Source organism: Varroa destructor, unplaced genomic scaffold, assembly GCF_002443255.2.
Source record: "Varroa destructor unplaced genomic scaffold, Vdes_3.0 BEIS01000003.1, whole genome shotgun sequence".
Taxonomy (NCBI): Eukaryota; Metazoa; Arthropoda; class Arachnida; order Mesostigmata; family Varroidae; genus Varroa; species Varroa destructor.
Genome location: NW_019211456.1, coordinates 13,522,271 through 13,544,166, shown reverse-complemented (window position 1 = coordinate 13,544,166; position 21,896 = coordinate 13,522,271). Strand labels below are relative to the sequence as shown.

Here is a 21,896-nt window from a genome sequence, read left to right as displayed (position 1 = left end):
ATAAAGCTCGTTAATGTCCTTACTCAAGCGTCGTCTTTAAGGCATATTAGGTCTCCGATGTATTCATAACACATACTGCACTGTAGTTCTTCCATAATCAATGAGACTCAAATTAATCATCCTATTCTAAAACCAAAGAAACCGTTTTCGATGGTTCTATATGGATTTGGAAATTTGGAAAAAAAAGAATGAAAAAAGAGATTGGGAGCAGGCTCTGTATTTGACTGTCTTGCGCATTTCGTAGGTTTCATAACACGTCGTACACAACAATTGACCTCCGTTCTGCGCAAAATGAACGGCTTATGGTAAGCGAAAATTGCTGCCAGATAATATATGTACTATAGACATGGGATCCTGACAGCTGTCAAGGCCTGTTTTCTTTTTCTTCTTTCGATGTTCAATAGTAGGGCGCCAGCAATAGTAACCAGATTATTGTTTAACTGCTTAGATTTGCCGAGAAAAAAAGAGACCTTTCTTTATAAATATGACCTTCTGACGTAGTCAAAACAACGTGTATACAGGATGTATATATATACAATAATTTTAGTACTGATATAAAGGCTTGTCGTCTTCCGGCAATGCCAAAATGGATCCCAGGGCGTTTATATTACAGCAATATGAGCGAATAAACATTTTTGTGACTCATGTATTATACAGACCATAATAATACATCATTTACATTGTTTACTGCCGAACATGCGGCACTATTGGTGATCTTTTTCAACCACAATAGAACTGAAAACATCCATATACGCAAGTCAATTTTATTAATAGGTGTTAACATGTACAAAGGATCGTTCGCTTCGTAACGTTTTTACCGTTCCCGTTGCTGACGAGTTAGCTGCTCTGTGTAGTATTCTTGTTATAAAAAGCCATTGACAGACATCTTATGCAGGCTTGTGAGAAAAACAGGAGCCGATCCATCGGCTCTATATCGGAGTGATAAAGCAATCGTTGAGCCTTACGCATCGCGCAAACGCCGGTCTAGATGTGTCGTTCAAACGAAGGAACTAGGGAAAAGAACCTGTGCGGGAAAGGCGCCACTGTAGCGGCAGCGCTACTTCCGGGTGTGGTCGACAGGCGTCTGACCAGTCGCCACCACGTGGTTCGCTTCCCATATATTCATAAAACGGCAGTTATGTCCTCCAACCACACAGATACCTTTCTTGCCCACACCGTTCGCAGCGAGATAACACCCGCCGAAGCGAGTCCTGCCCTCATCGTGCCTTACTCGTCCTGCGATATCTTTGTGGCGGCCGTCGACCAGGACAGGGTTCGCATCATCTAGAATCTGACCACTTTTCCAAATCGTAAAGTTGCTGGACCGTCTCACTGATATCATCAGCTGGGAATGATTATATATTATGTTGTATTCTTAGCTAATGTGTTTGATAAGTTCAAAAGCTTAACGAGTGCAGTGCAATCGATGCTCTCTGGTTGTGGATCGACCCGGTTTCGCCTTCTTGTCCGGACACTTCGGGTGCCAGGGGGGTAACAGCCAACATACAAACACGTGCTTATACGCACGCAACCACTTCTACAACGCAGGCAGAACCCTTAAACTCCTCCTTCAATGATGGATATTTCAGCTCAGATAGTCGTATTCGAGGCCTCTGTTCTCGCCGCAGACTTTCCATTGTTGAACCTGAAGCTGAGTGGAAAACTCGCCCGACCACAAAGCACGTTAAATACGATGGTAATTAGAGGGTGCTATTGGTGGCGTAGTTTTGGCATTGTGAAGTTTTAAGCCTCCTCCATAAACTGCAATGGCGCTACGCGAGTGCGCACGGATGATCTTGTGGTATCCGTTAGCGATGTTATGGCACTTGATAAACGCTATGCAGAAACGAGTCGCATGTGGTAGAGTTTTGAAAAGAATTGAGAGACCATCCCAATTTTGCTGATGCCCAACTTGCTATCGAGATATGAAAACAACTGAATATACGGTACTTAGAGGGTTGATTTTTGCAGGCCTTCTCCGCTTTTCGTTAATGTTTTTTCTTTTCCCTTCAGCTAAATCTTTCAGATGATTGCTAAGCCCCTTGACTGACGGCTCCGAATCCCAAAGCCCCGGAACCTCTGTGATGCAGAATGTGTCTGTTTCACGCGTCTAATCTGGATTGCCTGCTATAGCTATGCTGACAGTATGTCTTGACGCCTCCGCGCTATTACCGCTACTGTTAATATTGCCGCGCTGCATTATCATCGTCGCAATCAAGACCCACTGGTCCGCTCTCGACTGTTTTTCATGAAACAGGTGGAATCGAGTTCTGGGAACAACAAGGCATATTGCAATGAGCATGCTGTTGTTGCCGGTCATCGATGGCCCAGCGACTGAAACAAGGGTTCGTGTGTGCAAAAGTGTGTGAAATTATTAACGAGCAATTTAGTCACGCGCCGGTATTAGAAGTAGCGCTTAGTCGTTGAGGGTAGTTGGATAGTCAAAATATTTGTTTTCTTATAAGAGTAACCTGTATCTCAAGGCTATTGTAAACACTTCTTCAATGCTTAGCAAGAGGCGGAAGTGTTCCGCAATTTGTTCAGACCGACGTAGTTTTCAAGCATGCATATTTGTCCACTTTCGCCCGCATTAGGCCTGATAGGCATCGAACAGATCAAAGGTACTGCACAACGGGCGTTAAAGTCTATATACAAACCGGAGCGAAGCTTAAGCACTAATAGCCTGTTAACCGTGGAGTGGCAATGGGTTCAGTATGGTTCTTTGAGCATCATTTACCTAATGTGCTCAAAAAGGTTTCCCTTTATGAAACCAAAATCAAAAAAGGAGACGAAGTCAAAGAAAAAAGGACCGTGCCGCTTATCGTTGTGTTGAGGAACATTCTAAAAAAAAAAAACTAAACGAAGGGTAAATTGGGGCTAGAAGATGCTGAGCTACAAGAACTGACCGTAAAGAAACAATGGACATATCTGGAAAAAAGAGGCGCAGCACGCAGTCATTTAGAATATTTTAGCGACCTAGTTCTGTGGATGAAGTGTACAGAGGGAGACATATATATACAGAGATATATAAATATTGTATACTGTGACTGTAAAACGTTCCTGCTAATATCGCTATCGAACCCTTGAGGTGTGTAATAGAAGAGATGGAACACGATCTTGGAAAATGTTATTTAACAATGAGATAGCCCACATTGTGTTTCGCCCTCTCCAGTTGAAAACATACCTTTGACAAACTAGGCAAGCTTAATGCCTTAAACAATTTTTCCGGCCTATGAAAACAAGTTTAAAACTAACAGCGCATGAATAAGGGGTAATGTACCTAGGCTCAATTTCAGAACCAATTACAACGTTTGGGGCCAGTCTTTAAGCAAGGTGATGACGGCTGTAGCTGAAGATATGAAAATCTATTTTTCATGTACACGTAACTTTGCCATTGCCCTAGGGTTACTAACTACTGGGTGTTTGCTTATATACAACTATATGCTAAGAATTTTCTATGTAAGGAATGGACGAAGGTATACATTAAACTCCTATCGCTCTACTGTACGCAAACGAGGTATGATACTCATCGAGATCAAACAACCCTGCCCTACGTATAAGTAAAGACACAAAACGGGTTTTAGCTGCCGATGTGGTACGTTTTTAAGATTTGATTTGACACGGAACGAGATTTTGTACTGAATTGTAAAATCACAGCGCATTTCGAATTGGATAATCGGTTGGAAACGTTTTTTGAGAGCGTGGATAAGAGCTTTATACCTTTTATTCCATTTACTTATATATTTTATTACCAGAAGCATTATTACGGTTGCATACTAAATACGATCTTTATTTGTAACAAAGCAGTGAATTCTCTTTGAAATCTTATATTGGTTCCCTTAACATAGGCGTAAATGAAGGACATACATAGGCATTTCTGTTCGCAAATACGCGCTGTTAGTACCACGCGTTTGTTGAAGCCGGCTTACCACGATACCAAACCGCCACATCGTTACTGATCCGCCTTTGAAGGCAATTTGCATGTCGTCTTATTAAAAGGGTTCGTAGATCGTCTCAACCTCATCTTTTTTGGTCTTATTAATTAATTCTAATTCGGACACCGCCATGATATGAAGGGCCAATAAACTATTTGCGTTCCCCACAAATTTATTTTCATTTTTTTTTTAAGATTACTTCTCGACTGAACCCTTCGAGTGTCGACATGTCGTGCCTCATTGTATCACGTACAGCGAACATTATCAGTACAGAAAGCTAAATTTCATACCTAGGAAAGCAGGTTAAATGTATCTTGAGTCTATTTTACATCGCTGGTTTTACGTGTGCTTGTTATGAGAAACATATCAGTTCTAGATATACGCGCAATTTATATCTGGAGATCGATAGCTTATTCCTCTTCCCATCTATTACATCAGTTAGTCTTGGTTAATTTTCGTGATTCGAGTTATGGTAGAGATGTTAGAAGCGGGTACGGTAGACTTTGAAATGACCTAACACTTAAGCTCAGTGCTGATAGCAGACGAAATCCGACTGTTCAGTACTCCATACGATTGGCTTTGCTGCAGGACAAATGGGTTCAAAAAGAAAAATATCTTCTAGTTTCGTAAATCAGGAAGGCCATAACGCAGCAGAAACTTAGCAACATTACGCAAGGAGGCCTTAAGCGAAAGTACAGTACGGAAATTGTGCAGACGTCTCAAAAGACGTGATAAAAGCGTTGAAGACCAATGAAGAGGCGGAAACCGAAAGACGAAAACGCACTGCTATGGCCGAAGAGGCTTTTCACGAAAGCAGAGCTTATAGTCTAAGAACTCTATCGAGTAAAACTTCGCAAGATGTCCTAGAACAGATTGTGAAACTGGGTAAAAATGGGTCTCCCTAAATTGATTTCGAGTAAGCCAGTTGGAAACGCGTATTTTACGAGCAATTTACGGAAATTTAATCGACCACACATTCGCCATAGATAAGGCATGGTTCAGTCTCTACCACGTTAGAATAGCATCCTCCTGAATTAGGCAAAGGAATATTCAACATTGGCTTCAACCCGTTCCTTGTCCTGACCTGAGTCCGTGTAATTACAGGGCTTTCTATACTCTAAGAAGAAGAATTGGTTAGCAAGCATATTGTACCGTCTAGTTACTTCGCGTATTTATAGAAAAATTACATATTGAAGCGCGGCGGTCGGTATATGATAGCTAGAAGCTGCCAATGCGTTGGAACAAGTAAGTAAACAATAAGGGAAAGTACTTCTAACATATATTAGAAAAGCATCATTTCCTATTACCTAGCTAGTTTAAAAGTTGCCTTCAAAGTGAGCTAGATTCGCTTGCAATAGTCTAACAGATACATATATATATATATATATATATATATATATATATATATATATATATATAACTATTATACTATATATATAGTTTAACAGACCTTTGCCAAGTTGATAACACTTACAGATCTGAACAATGCCTCACTCTATCAGTACATTGATTTACGCTGGTTTTTTTTTCGCCTAGACTACACATTTTACACTCTACTGAATAAATTGCTTCATTTTTTTAAAATGTTTTTCAGCGATAAACGAGCTGGGGGCCACTTGCGCTCTTCAGCTGAAAAAGCTTGACGTGTTGTGTTTGTTTATCTATGGCAGGCCGCGAAGTGGTCTTCCGATCTTCTGTTTCTGTTGTAGACGCAACTGTTGCTATTGCCGATGTAAGTTGGACACTGAAAAGTTCGCAACAATGTCTAGCATGGGAAGGCGTTTTCAGGCGAATCGGTAATCGAAAATGCTCTTACTGATAGAACCTAACAACTATAAATGGAGTTATTTTTTACTATGTGCGTTCTCTGCTACATAATACTGTAGATTATGTCGAGTATTTCCGGTTTGACACAGCTAGACACATACATTTTCGTCGTAAGGTGCCGTTGTTTGTGCAACTTCCATAGAAGCTCATTTAGTCCAAGAAGCACTGAAAGCAGGGAGAATCCAAGCCATATTCCGATGTACCCGCCCATGCACCCGAACATCTCGACGATTGACAAGGTCGGTTGGTACTCAAGTATCTGATAAGGAAACGTACCGGACGGAAGTACAAGAAATGAAACGAAGTACTATTGTACTTTGATGAAATGCTCCTATGAATCACTTTACATTAGATAGCACACAGTGACACACGGTGATGCAAGCGAATCGAAAGAACAGGCAAAAAAAAAAAAATGGAATATTTCTTCAAGCTTTCACCGGCGTCCCTTTCTGATTGAGCACAAACAGACGGAGAAATACTGTTACATGTATCTAGAATATGAACTATCTATTACCAAAACTATTGTATATCAGGATACTCGCTGGTAATTTACCAACTCGTCCAGCGCTATTGAGGGGGTTAAGAAAAAGAAATAAGATCGTTTTTAAATCCCCACTACTAGAAGACGAACATCTACGTTATGTCTGCGGGTATCTATAACTATGAGCTGGTTGATTGTCATTAGAGAATAATGAGTTCGGAGGCAAAGATATCATTTAATACCGAAAATCAACGCTCAGTTGTTAAAAGTGACGCGTCGAACATTGATTAAAGCATTAAGTAAAAAGGCCTTCAGCAAACCAAACGTTGGCTATTGGTGCTATCACATAGGAATTGAAGTTCGAAGGTCTTAGATTGCAAAGAAAACGAGTACACCTTTTAAGTTTCAAAGCTGCTGTTATCGCAAAACTTTTTAATTGAAACCGAGCACGGACAATGCGATTCCTGTCGGCCCAATGAGGGTCCCTCAAAGCACGTATTACCAAATTGTAATGAAAACGTTGGAAACAGAAAAGTAGATTGTTCACAAACTGAGCCCAAGAGCCCAAGGTATAAACCCGTGTTTACCTTACTTTAAAAATAACTCGGGTAATTATTACCAGCAGAAAGCCCGTTTGGGGCACACCGCCCGTCGTGGATGAAGCATGAGTGAATCTGACCCCCCAGTCAAACAGAGATCAAGTAAGAGGATGGCGGTGGCAGTGCAGAGTAGATTCGGGCGTAAGCTGATGCTGATATTCATAACGTCCATGTTAAGTGTCCGTTAATACAACGGTCGCATGGCAAAGTGCGGCTATTCGAAGGCAACACTAGACAACGTCAGCTCCGCGCCTTAGTCACGGTCCGAGTTAAAGAAAACACAATCGAGCGACTACTGCAGGCCCCATATCTTCTTGATTTAGGTCTGTGTAATTTCGGCTGCTTCCATCTTTTCCATTCTAAAGGAGAGAGTAGGTGCCGTGACGCTCTGAGCAATCGATAACGGGATTAGGTATGGCAATGCGAATTACAAGCAGATGTTGCGTTTACTCTAATGCATCAACGATAAAAAAAAGTATTCAATATACACCAAAGGATCATTGGTACAGGTTATATAACTTAAAAGTTACTCAAATGTTCCAGTGCGCTAAATAGCGTTGGACAATTTAACGACATGCGCCCTATCTAACGGTTGTTGTGCCTATAGAACAGACTAAAAGAGACATCTATACCTCAATTTGCTAAATACCTTTTGTGAATATGAAGCGAATTTCACGGTGTAACGGAAGGATTTACGGCTATTTTCGGACTTGTCTTCTGCAAACGATGTTAAACGTACGTCGTAGATGATCTCCCTGAAAGGCGTCGAATAAGTCAAATAAGCAAAGTAGCTAGTTGAAATGGCCTGATCGTATGGTGCCCATAGGCAGAAATAGACTGCTTCGAAAAATATATGGAAAAACATGCTTCGAGCGTAGATCTCGCCCATCGACACATTTGTGAAATACTTACTCGCACGGCGCCTCGCATTTTTTGTCACATTTGGCATAGACTCCCGGAACACTTGCAGTTGTCCGCGAACACATCTCTTTAAGTAAAAGATACCAATGCAGAGCTTAAGTCTGTGCTTTTCCAGTCTCAAGTACTAGAAAGTATAATTATATATAGAAAGTAGAAAGGAATAATTCTATTATGTAAAAGCTATTTTGATATATCGGACGGCCAATAGACCGGCCGTCAAATGGGAACACATAAAAATAAGTTGCGTTGCCACATCTCGCACTAATATGAAACGAGTTTATGTCTACTTTGAAGTTTGAAGTCAGAGCATCACCGGCTAATTACCGTCTCGAGCCATGTCGCAAAAATGCACTCCTCCCTGAAAACGATGCGCGAATTCATTGACGGTTCGAACGCACCCGCATAGCCTCAATTCGATTTCCATGCGACACTCTTGGATACAGAGCTGAAACAGTATAAACGTCATTGAAGTCGCCGTTGCCGACTTGAATTTGCTACGTCCGCAAGGGATCGTTTCGCAGTGAGTTACTAGGCCTACCTCTTAGTAAATACTACGTCAATACTCAGGATAGTTGGCGCTCACAATGTGCTCTTTGTCAAAGTAAAGCTAAAATTATAGCACCGTGTATGACGTCGAACATAACCTGTTGCCTTTATAAATTAGCTAAGCGTGACTAACTAATTAAGGATTTTATGCTGCACTACAGGCAAGTCTATTTGTAGAAGTATACGTTCTATAGATTTACTGTAATAGAGCAAGATGGTTTATGCCGACAGGTATGTGGGGACGCGGCGGAGGGTCAGCAGCGAACGGGCGATTCAGCCGGGAGTAGGACAACAGCTCATAAAGAGCAAACGAGAGGCTGTTGAATACGTTCGTTGCCCATTGTTTATCTACATCGTTTCTGCCTTTCTTCTCAGTCTACAGCACTTATTCCCGTGCAGCTGATTGTGGCTGTGACGTCGGGGAATGTTTTATGTTGGCTGTTATCTGCTAGTCGCCACCTGCAGGTAACCCCGTCACCCGGCCACACGCAGACAAACATGAACACAAAAAAGTGCGTTGGAACCCCTGCACTCTCGAGTTTGCACCTGCGCTCGCTCCCCGTATACTACGTACTAGGCACGACTGGCTGGCCATGGATGCCACTGTACGTTGATGTCTTCGGCAACAGTGGCAGCGGTAGTACAGAGTGAATAGGGCCTGGCATTGTCGTCGTCGTCGTATCCCGTCTCTCATCATTACTATCGTCTCCTGGTATTCCATACAGTTTCCTTTTCTCTCGCCGTTTCGATGAACCAACCCCGCTCTCGTCGTATGGGTACGTGTTAAGCAGGCACAAAGAAGGCCAGCATCGTGCAAGCCCACACGGTCTCGTATACAAATAAACGGACAGACCGTCACAGGCCTAGACTCAGTTAGAAGGGCTCTGTTCCTTGTTCCTCACCTTTTCCTTGTTTTTTTTTCCTAGGTCGACCTCTGCCGTTGTGCTCTCACGCTCTCCTGCCTGTTTTACTCACTTGTAATGCGCTCGCTATAGCCGTTTCTGCTGCTCGATGCGCGACTAGCGCCGACCGCACATCTATCTGCACTATGCTAATAACAATAAAGCAAACGGCAATGGCGACCCACGTCACCCCATACCGAGAATGGGTCGGTTAGACATAGAGCACGCAGCAACGAGGCAGGCAACATCCCCTATTCTGCCCCGGTTGGCCCATCCCGGCCTAACGTTTTGTGCAGCACAGCAAATTCATACGTCCCAGTACCTGTGTACATACATACGTTCACACATACACTTCGACTCGAAGTAGACACCATCATCGTCATCTTAGGCGACTACCTATGGACTGTAGCACCCATTGCTGTCAGGGGTAACAGAATAGTTGTCGGTGTTGGGGTAACAGGGGGAGGGGGATCGACATTCGGAGCCATACACTCGCTTCAGCCGTAGTCGGTCGTATTGTGGTTTGATTGTGTGCTCGCTATTTGTTGCAGCTCTTCACGATGTTGTGATGTTTATTGCCGTTGGATGGGAAAAAATATGATTATCACTCTCATTGAATTTCTCATATTCTGCCTCTCCTGATAACGCTCTTATACCCTCTTTGCAACCGAACAGCGGAAACAGCATGTCTGTGTACAGCAATCGTAGCGCGGACGGAAATGCCCGCCACGCGTAAAGGGTATGATGCCAACTTGCTTGCAGCCTTAGTGCTTAGCCTAAAAACAACGGGATGTCAGTCAAAGGCGGTACCCGTTGAAGTAGAAAAGGGGAGATGGCGGACTAGACAAGATCCATTGGGCCTTGTTAAAACTAATACAGATGTTTGAGTAGCTGTTACTGCTGGTTTACGTGGATAATTAACAATCACTGAACGGACAGTCATCATAAATGAAGATTCTGCAAATCTAAAGATTCTACTCCTAAAATATGTAAATATATCTAATGGATCTCACAGCTGAAGTGGATCGAGAGTAAGTAAGAGATACATTACTGCCCCTAACAAGCGATGCACACCTGCCCTAACGTTGGGCTAGACGTGGAAGAAGAAAGTGAATCTACGTTTATGGGCTTATTCGGTAGAAGTAATAAAGCATTAATGGACGAAGACATTTCGCTCAGATTTGCCTAAACGGTAATCGGCCTATGTACGGCCACGATTCTCCGACACGTGATTAGGTATTATTCTTACATATGGCCTTTTGGACCCTTTTTATTCTGACACATCAGCCAAAGAGCGATTCGAAAAACTGGCAGAGATAAATCGAGTCCCCCCTAGTGATCAAATCTTATTTCATAATGTTAAACCAAAAAATAGCGACCTTTGCAGAGGAACCTATCGTGATAATAATTAGAAAAGGCGTATGCCATAATAATCAAACATTAGTTCCTTTCGTAATGACATTACGTGATTAATGTGTTGTAGCAAACTCACATCCAGGTTGAGAAATCCATAGAAGGTGTCTTTAAAGCCTATTTTCTGGTAATCGACGCACTTGGAAGAATACGGCTTTGGTAAGCGACGAATTTTGTTTTGTGTCACGCTGATCGTGTAATCCATACCTGAAAATCCCCGAAAGCAACCACCGATACAAGCGCTACTATAGAATATAACGTGAGCTTAGAACTTATGTGTCCTGATGTATCTTGAAAGATTCAAATGGCGAAATACAGTCTTTGTATATATTGTCAACTGTTTATAATAGTTCAAGCTGCATAAAGGTCATGTGCTAATTAATCATATACGATGTATATCTAGAGGAAGACAAGTTTTGTCAAATAGTACGGATAGAGGTGCCGCTTACCAGGTTCAATCATGATTGACGAAAGCCTCTCCGGGGGCACCATTAGTGGTTCATGGATAATTAATGGCAGCGTGTCTCCCTGGCGTAGACTCCATGTCGTGTTCGGGTTCCACTGACCAGAGACAGTTAAATCTGCGAAGTGGATTATTTCCTGGTAGTTATTGAGACATGCTGGAGTAAACATTAAATAAAAAGACCTCCGTATCACTCGTATAACGAACTGCTAATCGGTAATAGTTCGTTCGTTTATTCGGTGCAGACCGAATGTAACATCTGATTTTGTCATATGTTATTTGTAGCATGCTCATAGGAAAGAAAATAGTAGATTTAGTATAAATATAATTTTTAGGGATAATGAGAATACCCAATTGAACATAATGTCAGGTAGCTCATATGTATACTGTCTAGTTCGGTGTTTGTTAGCTCACCGTAATTCCAAGGTGTCTGACACGAGCTCATTGGATGGTTAACATTGTTATTTAGTTTCCGGTACATATCGATCGTGTAGCACATCTGAGACGGTAATCGGAAGTAGGTCATCTCTATGTTCGCCTGACATTCGAAAGAATCACACGAGGACACCGACGACCTGGCCGAAGATACACACGAACGAAATTACTCTACCTAATTAAATGTCAACACATATAAATACTGAGACGTCCTTTATTATGACGCAATACGGCTCACATACGTATACGGCTCGTGTGGTGTTGCAGGGTGTACACGCCGTGTGCCAACACTTGCCATCGATGCGTGTCTATGTACTTATAAACTCATGACAAATGATACAATGAAGTCAGCTGAACGTTCACCTGCATTTTTGATCGATCGGACGATTATTCGCTCCGGACCAGGCTCTAGACGCATCCTATTTGGAAAAGCAGTACCTCGATAGCAAAGCAATTATTCTTCATTTTTATCCGTCATTGTTGTGGTATCTTTGAAGAAGACTAGAGCGTTCACCGTATAAACCTTATGATACGCTTGTGTTGTTTGATTCTCGCAGTGCAAGTCAATGCCCTTAACTTTACAACGTCGGATTAAACGAGTCAAAGGATCATCTTGGTACCCACACGCATTGCTTCTAGCGCCTACCATAGTCTAATCAACTGCCATACGTAACTCGCGAAAGCGCCACTCATTCCAGCACGACCATAAGCGTTTCATAGGTCCATATGTGAGCCGTCTATTTCTTTTTTGCAGCTAATAACAGTAATAGCAAAGAAAAAAACAATCCCATTTACATCGGCCGAATTTGATAGTTACAACGGCTCTACTGGCCTCGACGAGCAGGCGAGACATTTCGTTCAAAGCTTTCATTCGTCCACAGCGTATGTACGCAGGTTTTCCGCTGTTGCGTTCCTAGCTATCGGCAGTAAGCTTGTCTGGCGCCCTAGCCTCCAGATCAACAGTATGCTAGGCCCGCGTGCCAGCTGACTCAGGCCAAATAGGCTGTATTGCCGAAGACGCGGTTTTGGTTGCCTTATCTGTTCAGCAGTCCAACAACTGGTTGAGCGAATGGCACCTACTCTCGCGAAAGCGCTTCGGCCTGAAAAAGTGATCATGAAACAAATCACGACCAACGGTGGCGATCAGGAATCATCGCAGGACGACGCATAGCACCGTACACAATGAGACGGATAATGTGAGCGAAATGAAAGGAGGACCGCATTGAGGCTCAGCGAATAAGAAACAACGACGAAACGATTCAAGTTAGCACAGATTCTCGTGCGCTCCGTCGCTCAGAATCATCCTCAGTCATCGACCGCAGGATCTACCTAGCCGGCCAAGGAGACCGCACGCGGTGTCCGCCTCTGACGAGAAGGAAACATGAGTGAGGGGAAGAAGAAGAAGAACGGACCGCTCGCTATCGAGGACACTCAAGATCGTTTCCAATAATATAATTAATGTGTTCAATAAAGAATTAAGAAGTAGAAAGACACAGGGAGGAAGAGAGAGAATGCATTGAGGATCGGAACGCTGTCATCGCTATTGCTTCTAAAGTAGTGCTTACTGTGGCATTCCTATTACTATGACATGATACAATGTTTGTTTATATATATATATGTACAAGTATATATTTGTTAGTAGGTAAAAACTCAAATTCAATAGGTTTTTTTATTTTTTACCCACCTCATAAAACAGTTGAGCAGCTCGGAGGGTGAGTGTGCGCTAGACAGGCGAGATTTAACGTCCCACTCAAATTTGTTATGCCCACTTGGTAGGAGTAGCTCGTTCACGTCATGACAGCTCTCACGTCGAGCCCTACAAAGACGGACCGTATCTATCCTACGGGACATATTTTACATTGTACAATGACATGCGCTTTAATACAATTTCTGTTTTTCACGATTTTCTCCGTTAGTTTAATCGAACCAGTTATTAGGATGTTACTTTGTTAGAATCTAGTCGTCCTGGGACGTAATATCTTGAACGGTGCGTTATTACTCTGACCCAATTAGAAGACAACAATTGACTATCAAACCCTACCGAAGGCAGTCTGAAGCCAGCTAGACTTATTCATTCTAGCTATTTTTACGTACCTCTCTTATTTAAGCTATGTTTTGAACAAAAAAAAAAAAAAAAAAAAAGGTTTTGAACTTCCTTCAGAGTCGTGTAGTGATAAAACGAGTTATATTTTTGTCCATAGCACCAATATGCTTTTATTTTACGCTAGGAATGACTTCTTAGATCATTCATATTGATACATGCTACGTGCCATTCGGACGAACTAACGTAAGCGTAATAGATTTGTATGGTATGGAGAAAATGTGTACCCGCTGGGAACACCGTTTGGTTGGTAAATACGTTGACTGGTCTGACGTCTGTCCTTGCTGGGTTTTCTAATTTTTCACTATGGCGGAATGGCTACACCCATGAGAAACGTATCTCTCAAATGAACGTACCAATGGCTTAGGCAAATTGTTACAGCTGGAAATAGGATATTCTTGCGAACTTCTTCAATCATCGTCACCGTAAAGGGATACTCAAAGTATATAGCCACCTGTTGAGAAAATTCATTTTCATTACGCTTTAATGAAAATAATTAGCAAAAAATGAAAGGAAAGGTCATAGAACGAGAAAATCGACAAAATAACCCATACACCACCTAAGGAATGATGAATAACTATCGCGAAATTATCTTTATCTATAAATTTTAATGATTTGAAAGCAAAAAGAAAATCAATTTACATTATAACCTAAATTAGCACCGCGCCGTTACTATCGCTGGGGCCGTAAGATGGATTCATTTACCCAAAATGGGGCCCCTAGCCCGATACGGTCATGCACTACATATAAATACAATGCTTGTTCTACAATGAATAAAACGCGTATTTGATAGGAAAAATAGTCGCAGTTATATTTATGCTCACCATTTCACCACCTTGATAAAGGAAGCCAATAGCACAAACAAGCCATACTAAACAGCGAATGATCTTGTCAGGCTTAGAAAAGCGTATTCGCATTTTAGCTGGAGGTATCACTAGCGGTAAGTAAACTAAAGAGGAATAACCGGTCGAAGCAAAGATTGCACTGACATCCAAGGGTTACTTCGCCTGACTTCAAATGAGATCCATGGTAAAGCTAGACGAGCCATCCATCGTAAGGTAACGGGCTATCGATTTCGTGTTTCGCTGAATGATTACCTCAATTAAATCATATACTTTGAGCTGTGTATTTTACAATTCAAGTCGAAATTTCAGTTCAGGCAAGGCATAGCACGACAAGGGTCCTAAATACACAAAGGCCGTATAACAGGAATAAGAGCTAACATCTGTTGAAGGCTAATGTCGAGTGCTCTTTATAGTGTAGGGAAAGATAGAAACTGACTTAAACAACACCAAATGTATCTAGTTTAAGTATATTATAGACGTCTGCGGTTTCCTTTCTGGCCTTTTTGCAAGTTTTCATAAGCTATCAACTTTCCTATGAAACTCATCGGCTCAATCCTAATTAGTAAGCATACCCAAACCTTTAAGATGACAGCTATGAAGTTTTGTCACTGGCATAGCAATGATTGATGACTTGCACGCTTAGACGCCTGAGGAAGCGTGCCTTCTTGACGTCGCAGTATGAATATACACGCCTACCTGTCGTATTGGTCCACGCCAACTTTTCCGAAATTTCTACTAACGACCTTTCTAATCCATAGCTTCTCATTGATTTCCACAAACTATTGCACTCTCTAATACAATCTCCATCCCATATTCTCCAACCGTACACTTACCTCATAATATTGCCGCCATTGGCCACAGTAAACTCAGCTAGGCTACAGCCCGAACTTCTAAAATGTATTAAAAACCGACGTAACAATTACGGGTTGCATATAGTAGCCCCCAAACCAGTTTTGAATTAAGCACATTTTTTATTCAGCTTGCTTAGGCGTTTATTGGGAATAGAAAGCTTGTTCAAACCAGACCCATTACACGTGGGACACAGATACGTTGCACATATGTGGTATTAGTGCCATTTGACTCTATTTAGATTACCAATTTGAGCTCAAGCTGGGAAGGTACAAGCTTGGTTCGATGCGCATGGCTGATCTTTACGGGCCCGATCACACCAAAAGCCGATTGCTTCAGTTTCTTACTCTTGAATGTCGTTTACACATAAGTACACGATCACCCCCTGCTTTACTATGATGGGACCGTATCAACGATATTGACGTCACTGTTCAGTTCGCTGCAACGACGGACCGTCTGTCCAGTAGAAAATAGTTGTGGCAACCCCCTAGACTTATTCATGAGCCATTGATGTAACGATTTCGCCTATCAACTTAGCTTCCATTCACTTTGAATATAAATGGCATATTTCTTAATACACCTCTCGCTGAATCTCCCACCCCCAACTGTTCTTTTTGTTGCTGCCGACGCGATTATAACTCGAAGATTTTGGTAACATCAGCCTCCCAACAACAGACAGAATGAGGGCGTTGGATAGAGGGTGCTGTTATTGTAAGGGGGAGTTATCAAGGCAAGAATCGAACAGTAATGCTGCCGGGATTCCTCGCTGAAGATGCTTCCCGTCAAGGTTGAGCGCGCCTGTGAAAAGTTCCCAGGCGTCGGAAGCAAGAACCTGGCTTTGACGAGAGCGAGATGCTAAGGCCATCCGCTCGATTTGAGAATGCCTTCTATGGATGCAAGTACGAGTGGTTGTCGCTATACTCTAAATTATCTTCACTAGCGCGATCATGTATGGCGAAGCTGTACGGAGAAAGAAGGTCGAATATTCTGTGCATACTCTCACGTAGCCGTCATGGTTGTATTACACATACGTTCTATCCAAGCGGGTCGAGTGAGTTGGGAGAAAGGTCGACCAGCTAGCTCTTTTGAGTTAGCTGGTCGACCTTTCTCTCGAAAAGTGGCAATCGCTTGGGTAAAACGCGTACCGTTCGTTCGTTTTTGCAGCTCTACCATAAAGCCTATCAACAAACAGCGAAAAACATTTGGTCTGCGGGCATCAGTGACCAAAGTATTCCTAAGAGGTAATTGCCTACAAACGTCTTAAAGTTAAAGGGTGAGGTTTAAATGAAAAGAATTATAAAAGGTATGTCCTACATTTTCTTGCCGTTATCGTTGAGAGAATGAGTCTAAACTCGTATATTAGTCAATGGGCCTTTTATGCTTTTTTTTTTTTTTGTCTCAAAGACACTGCTGTGACTATGGCTAGAAAGTTCTAATAATTTTCTATTAAATTAAGCTAAGATTATGACTTGTCTTCACTTGTAAGTTTTGCTACACAGAATAAAGTTAAATTCTGAATGGCACAAGCACCAGTGTGTCGACAAAACGGACTGGGTTCGATATGGGACAATTTCTTCGATGCTAATTTGACCGCACTGAACCCGTATAGTTAGACATAGATTTTAGTTGACAGATTATAGTAAATTCTAATTTATGATCGTGATCTTTTTCCGTGGGTCGACAATAATGCGTTACTTAAACGATACATCATGCTAATGAAGTCGTCCTATCAATAACTACTAAGTACGATACGTTGACAGAAACGACATGAGCTACAATAGCTGGAAAAATATATGTTATATAATTTTCTACGAAGTTAATTATACTCTTTGTTTGTAAATACATACCAACGTCAATTTTGCTATGTGGCTACTATATGTTCTTTACAAAATGATCATCAACTGCCCATATATTTCCAAACTGAGTTTTGCTTCGTTCATTTTTAACGAAAGGCCGATGAGGTACACGAAAAAGTAGCCCCACATAAAGAGTATATCTGACCCTCGTGCGTCTTAGAAATCATCAAAATCTTACCTTTTTTAGATAAAAACGAAGCGTTCCACTCTCTCCTATAGCCTCATTCTCCCCTGCTTGGTTGCTTGCTTGCCAATTGGAGAGTCAAACAACGTCACGACCAGCCACTGCGACTAATTTGCATTACTTGGGTTATTTTATAGTGTTTCCTGATAGGATCGAAAACAGTACTGGCAGTATTGACGCTGGAAGACCTTCGGCAGATAGTTTCTGTCGTTAGTACTGCCAGTCCCCCTCCCAAAGTTTGTTCACTTTCCAAGAAGGTTTTCGCCCTAGGGGTCTCTGCTCATGGCATCTACCTCTACGCAGAGAAGAGGGAAGTGCACTGCTTGAAACACTTACACGCGCTCTTCAGTTGACAAGCTTTCCAATGTAGTACACTCTAATACCTGCAAAATTACAATGTTCCTTGTTTCCGAGTTGATTCACTGGGCAATGGACCTCGTGCAATACGACTTTGATGCCCAGGCATCGAAACGAAGCCTAACGTCGATAACCTGCAGCGGTTAGAAATCGACTTACCTGTGAGTTGCGTATTTACGCTGGGTCAATTACATCGCGCTAACTGCTAAGTCTGCGGCGGGCCCCGGTAATGACTTTAGTTCAGGAAGGTGGCTGAATCGACCTGCGAAACCAGGACGTTATTGGTGTTGAGCGAGCCCACTCTTTGACATCGTGCATCGTCGAAACTGGAGCCGGTTTTTTATCAGTCTGCCGAGCCTGAAGTGTTTACTTTCTGATAACAGAGAGTTTAATAGAAAGTCGTTCGGGTTTACTAAGGGCTATCCACTGTTTAGCGTTACGCTATTCCTCAACACGTGAAATATAAACGAATTATGTTTCGTAATTATGTTCCTAGTTGCGGGGTTTCGTCAAGCATAAAGTCGAATTAGTAGCGCCGTCAGTTTTGACTTTGAAATCTTCGCTTTTTTTGTGTGTCCTTGTTCGTTGTAGCGAAAACAGGCTACTGCAGTAGTTCCATTCATCACTTGGCAACTCGTCATGTAACAGGCCAAGCTCTGCCTGCTGTTTCGTATCGCATATAAAACCGTGAACGCAAATTATCCTTCGCGCCTCTCCAAAATTGTTTTGCCCATGATGATTAACGGCACTTAACTGTCATTGTGGTTCTACGATCGACTGAAATTAGCACTAATGCGAGCTCACTGAAGCCTTCGTGCAGGAATAGCATTATCTCGATGAGCTGATGATGCTGAACTCACCAGCTGTCATTTCCTTGCTTGACCGTATAATGCGAATTTATCGGTCTAACCTACGACAATAGGGGCATAGCAATCCGTATGCCTGCTCTTTTATGTGCCCGTCAATGCACGATTTGTAGCATTTATCAATACGAATTAACACCGCACCCGGTAAATGCTTCGACGCGCAAGTAGGAGAGAATTTCGACAAACAATGTTCAGAATTTTTGCATTGATCTGTGAAGTGTTGATAGGCCGATTTCTATTGCTATGGAACTTCACTCTCGTTGATCAGACAAGGTTCGTCCAAATGAAGGGTCCTGCTTCTGCTAACAGGTATTTTGTTTAAACGGATACTGTTTATTGCCTGATTCACCTACCAAGACTTGATTACGTAAAGTCAGCACGAATCTAATCCTCAATAGTTATTCCAGCTATGATAGTTCATGAATGAATACACGAATCACCCTCAATATTGTTTAGACAATAACTCTCATTCAAAGGCAATTTATATTACTTTGGATGCATATAACCAGGTTGAATAAACGACCCACCTGTCTGGCCTTGGTTGCTCTATACCCGGTTATTACTTCTACATTTTTGTATATAATCGTCTATTGATAGATACGATTCAAAACGCTTGTCGTTTTCTAAATGTAACACTACTTCCTACCATTTTAAACGGAATATTGAAGAAAAAAATCGTCTAGGCGGTGTCGACGTCGCAAAAACGACGGCCATTACTAATATGGAATCTGGAAAATCGCAGACACTGTCCAATGATTTCGATGTTTCTCCAATAGATAGGTCTTCGGTGTTTCGCAAAAGTTGAGGAACAGCGCTTCCATTAAATCGCATTGAACTCCAGCACCGTTCGTAACACACAGCTATCAGCACCCTACTTGATCGGGTAGCCGAAAGCTTAGTTCGGCGGAAATAAGCCATTGACACAAAAGACAATATAGAAATTCGTCGTCTATATATCGTAGCCGTCGCATGGGGAAGATACCGTAACAGGGTTACGGGTTCGATCTGTACGTTGCGTCATTTCGTTGACCCCGAGTGTCGAGTAAATGTGTCGCTATAGGTATCTTTTTCAACTTTTTATTTGGAAGGAACCTATTCGATGCAAGTACCCGTGATCAACGGACGTTCGCCTCTCTGTTTCGAATTTTACGCCCGACATCGCCGTTAGGCATTCCATCAAGATAGCTTCCACCGCGCCCGGATTTTACCCGGATTCGAACTTACGTCTCCCACTACAGAAGCTAAGAGTGCATTTCCTGTATGAATCACACGTCTATGTGCCTGCGTCTTTTTTGCTATCTGTAGTTATTCTAACGAATATTACTTGGGGCTGTTTTTTGGGTCCATGTTTCATTTTGGGTGTATTGGTGGTATTGGGATACGGACTGCTGGCACTATGGATCGTTTTCTCTCACTAGACAGATATGTCACAACTGTCAGTATTTCACTCGTTACTAACATTTGCTACACATAACAACTGCCATAAGATGCGTGGATGAATTAGCCTGTTAAAAGTAAGATTATTCTGCAATTTTCGAAGATAGCTGTTTGCGTTTTGGCTACCAGGTTCGATTAAAATGCCATCCATCTCCGGCAGTGAGCAACACTTATCACCGTTTAAAAATTTTCAGAAATTTCCTTTTGAAACAACCTGCTGGACGCGAACGATATTTATTATCCCGCTTATTATTACTTATAAATCTAGTACTGTGCACATAAAAAATGTTGACCCATTTCAAAGTTCTAAGTTAATAAAGATTTCACTTTTTAATGTATGTATAACAATTAATTTTTTTTATATTTAAAAACTCAGAGGTAGCATGACGTTGACGTACACTTCCTCTGTTATATGTTCATCTCAATAGATAAAAAAAAACATGTAAAAGAAAAGTCTATATTGCACAACGCGTTGCTACATGCTGAATAGAATGCAAAAACCGTACATCGATGGAATACGTTTGATTAATATGTATGGGATAAATATGTTGGTAAACAGTTTCGCTCACTTCTTAACGACCGATTAGAATGTAATATAACTAGAGTAGAGTTATTACATGATAAAAGTTACAATTTTGATGTAGATATTTGTTTTCATTGTCATTGCAATACGCGTCCTGCTCTTCTAAACTGGTTTAATCGCACAGTAAGGATGCAATATATCTAATCGTTCTGCAACGAACCGGGCTTGCCACGTCTTCTACGTGACCTGGGACATACCTAATGATGCAATACTGGCCGAACTGATGAGGACACGTTGTTAGCTTCCTTGTTTGACTCTTTACGGGGTGTGATATTGCCTCAGAGAAAATGGGGAAGTACCCACAAGCGATTCTGTTCATTCCTCTATATCATGGCCGGAAAATTCGGTAGTTATGCTCGTGCGATACGCACTAAACCCCTTCGGCTCAATTGGCCCGGTTGAGGACAAACGGGGTATCCTAGGTCTCCTCTTACACCTCCGATAAGATACCCGTCAATGCATAATTTACAAAAATCGAGCTACAGGCTGTTAACGTCACTGTGGTTATCTGATTTTTACGCAAGTGCTTTCGAACAAATTGGGCAACGTTTGCTATTAGCCTTGTAAATCTCTGCAGAAGAAATGCTCCGATCTTTATTGTAAACGAGTTATATCAGGTTCATTGTTCAAACGAATGCATTGGTACATAGTATCGTTTCGTGTCGTTCAACGGGAGAGGACAGTGACATTTTCAGATTTGCTATTGTGATTATCACCCTTTGAGCTACCAAAGTGGCTGGAACATATACTGCCGTCTTCTAAATCGCTATCCAAAATTTTCTTCACAACCATAGGCTCTTCACGTGACATGAATCACCTGCGAAGAACGTACTGTTCTAGTACTCCACGATGCTGTTTCCTGCTATCAACTTTGATTAGAGACACGTAAAGGTCTTCGATATTTTTGAATCTTCCTCATAACCAGAAGATTAACTGCAAGGGCGCTTACAGTTTTGCGGGATTCATTTCTGATGTTATTCAATCCTCGTTCGCTCATTTATTAGCGGCTAAAATTTACGTTTCCTCCATAGGTGCAATGTTTTTCCACTGCCGTCAAACCTATGTCCGACGAAATCATACAACATTTCAAATTCGCACGACATTTAGTAAAATAAATAAAAATATAATTGTGAGTAAACTTGTAGATTGTATGTATTTCAAATTGATAGAGGGCTAAGTACTTAATTCTTATTTTTGGTATAACTCTTTGTCACTTCCTCGCATCACGAAGCGTCTCTTTTCCCTACGAAATTCTTTCCTCAGCTAATTTGTGTGCATGTATAAAATGGCGTGCTG

General features: G+C 41.8%; 1 protein-coding gene across 4 annotated transcripts; it reads right to left on the bottom strand.

Moving 5' to 3' along the window:
• Positions 1–3,774: 3,774 nt before the first annotated feature.
• LOC111246423 (epithelial sodium channel subunit beta-like) lies at positions 3,775–17,548 on the bottom strand. 4 transcript variants are annotated; one of them, XM_086984154.1, is made up of 11 exons: positions 17,352–17,548; positions 13,980–14,077; positions 13,207–13,362; positions 11,502–11,662; positions 11,074–11,205; positions 10,704–10,831; positions 8,088–8,208; positions 7,755–7,830; positions 7,492–7,597; positions 5,864–6,021; positions 3,775–5,679 (listed from the first exon to the last, which is right to left on the bottom strand). In XM_086984154.1, the coding sequence occupies exons 2-11, from the start codon at positions 14,039–14,041 to the stop codon at positions 5,526–5,528; spliced, it is 1,254 nt and encodes a 417-aa protein (XP_086840280.1). In that variant the 5' UTR covers positions 14,042–14,077; positions 17,352–17,548; the 3' UTR covers positions 3,775–5,525. The 4 variants fall into 4 exon arrangements, with proteins under 4 accessions (XP_086840280.1, XP_086840278.1, XP_086840279.1 ...); XM_086984152.1 differs by lacking the exon at positions 17,352–17,548 and adding an exon at positions 14,448–16,292; XM_086984153.1 differs by lacking the exon at positions 17,352–17,548 and adding an exon at positions 15,564–16,292.
• Positions 17,549–21,896: the final 4,348 nt, after the last annotated feature.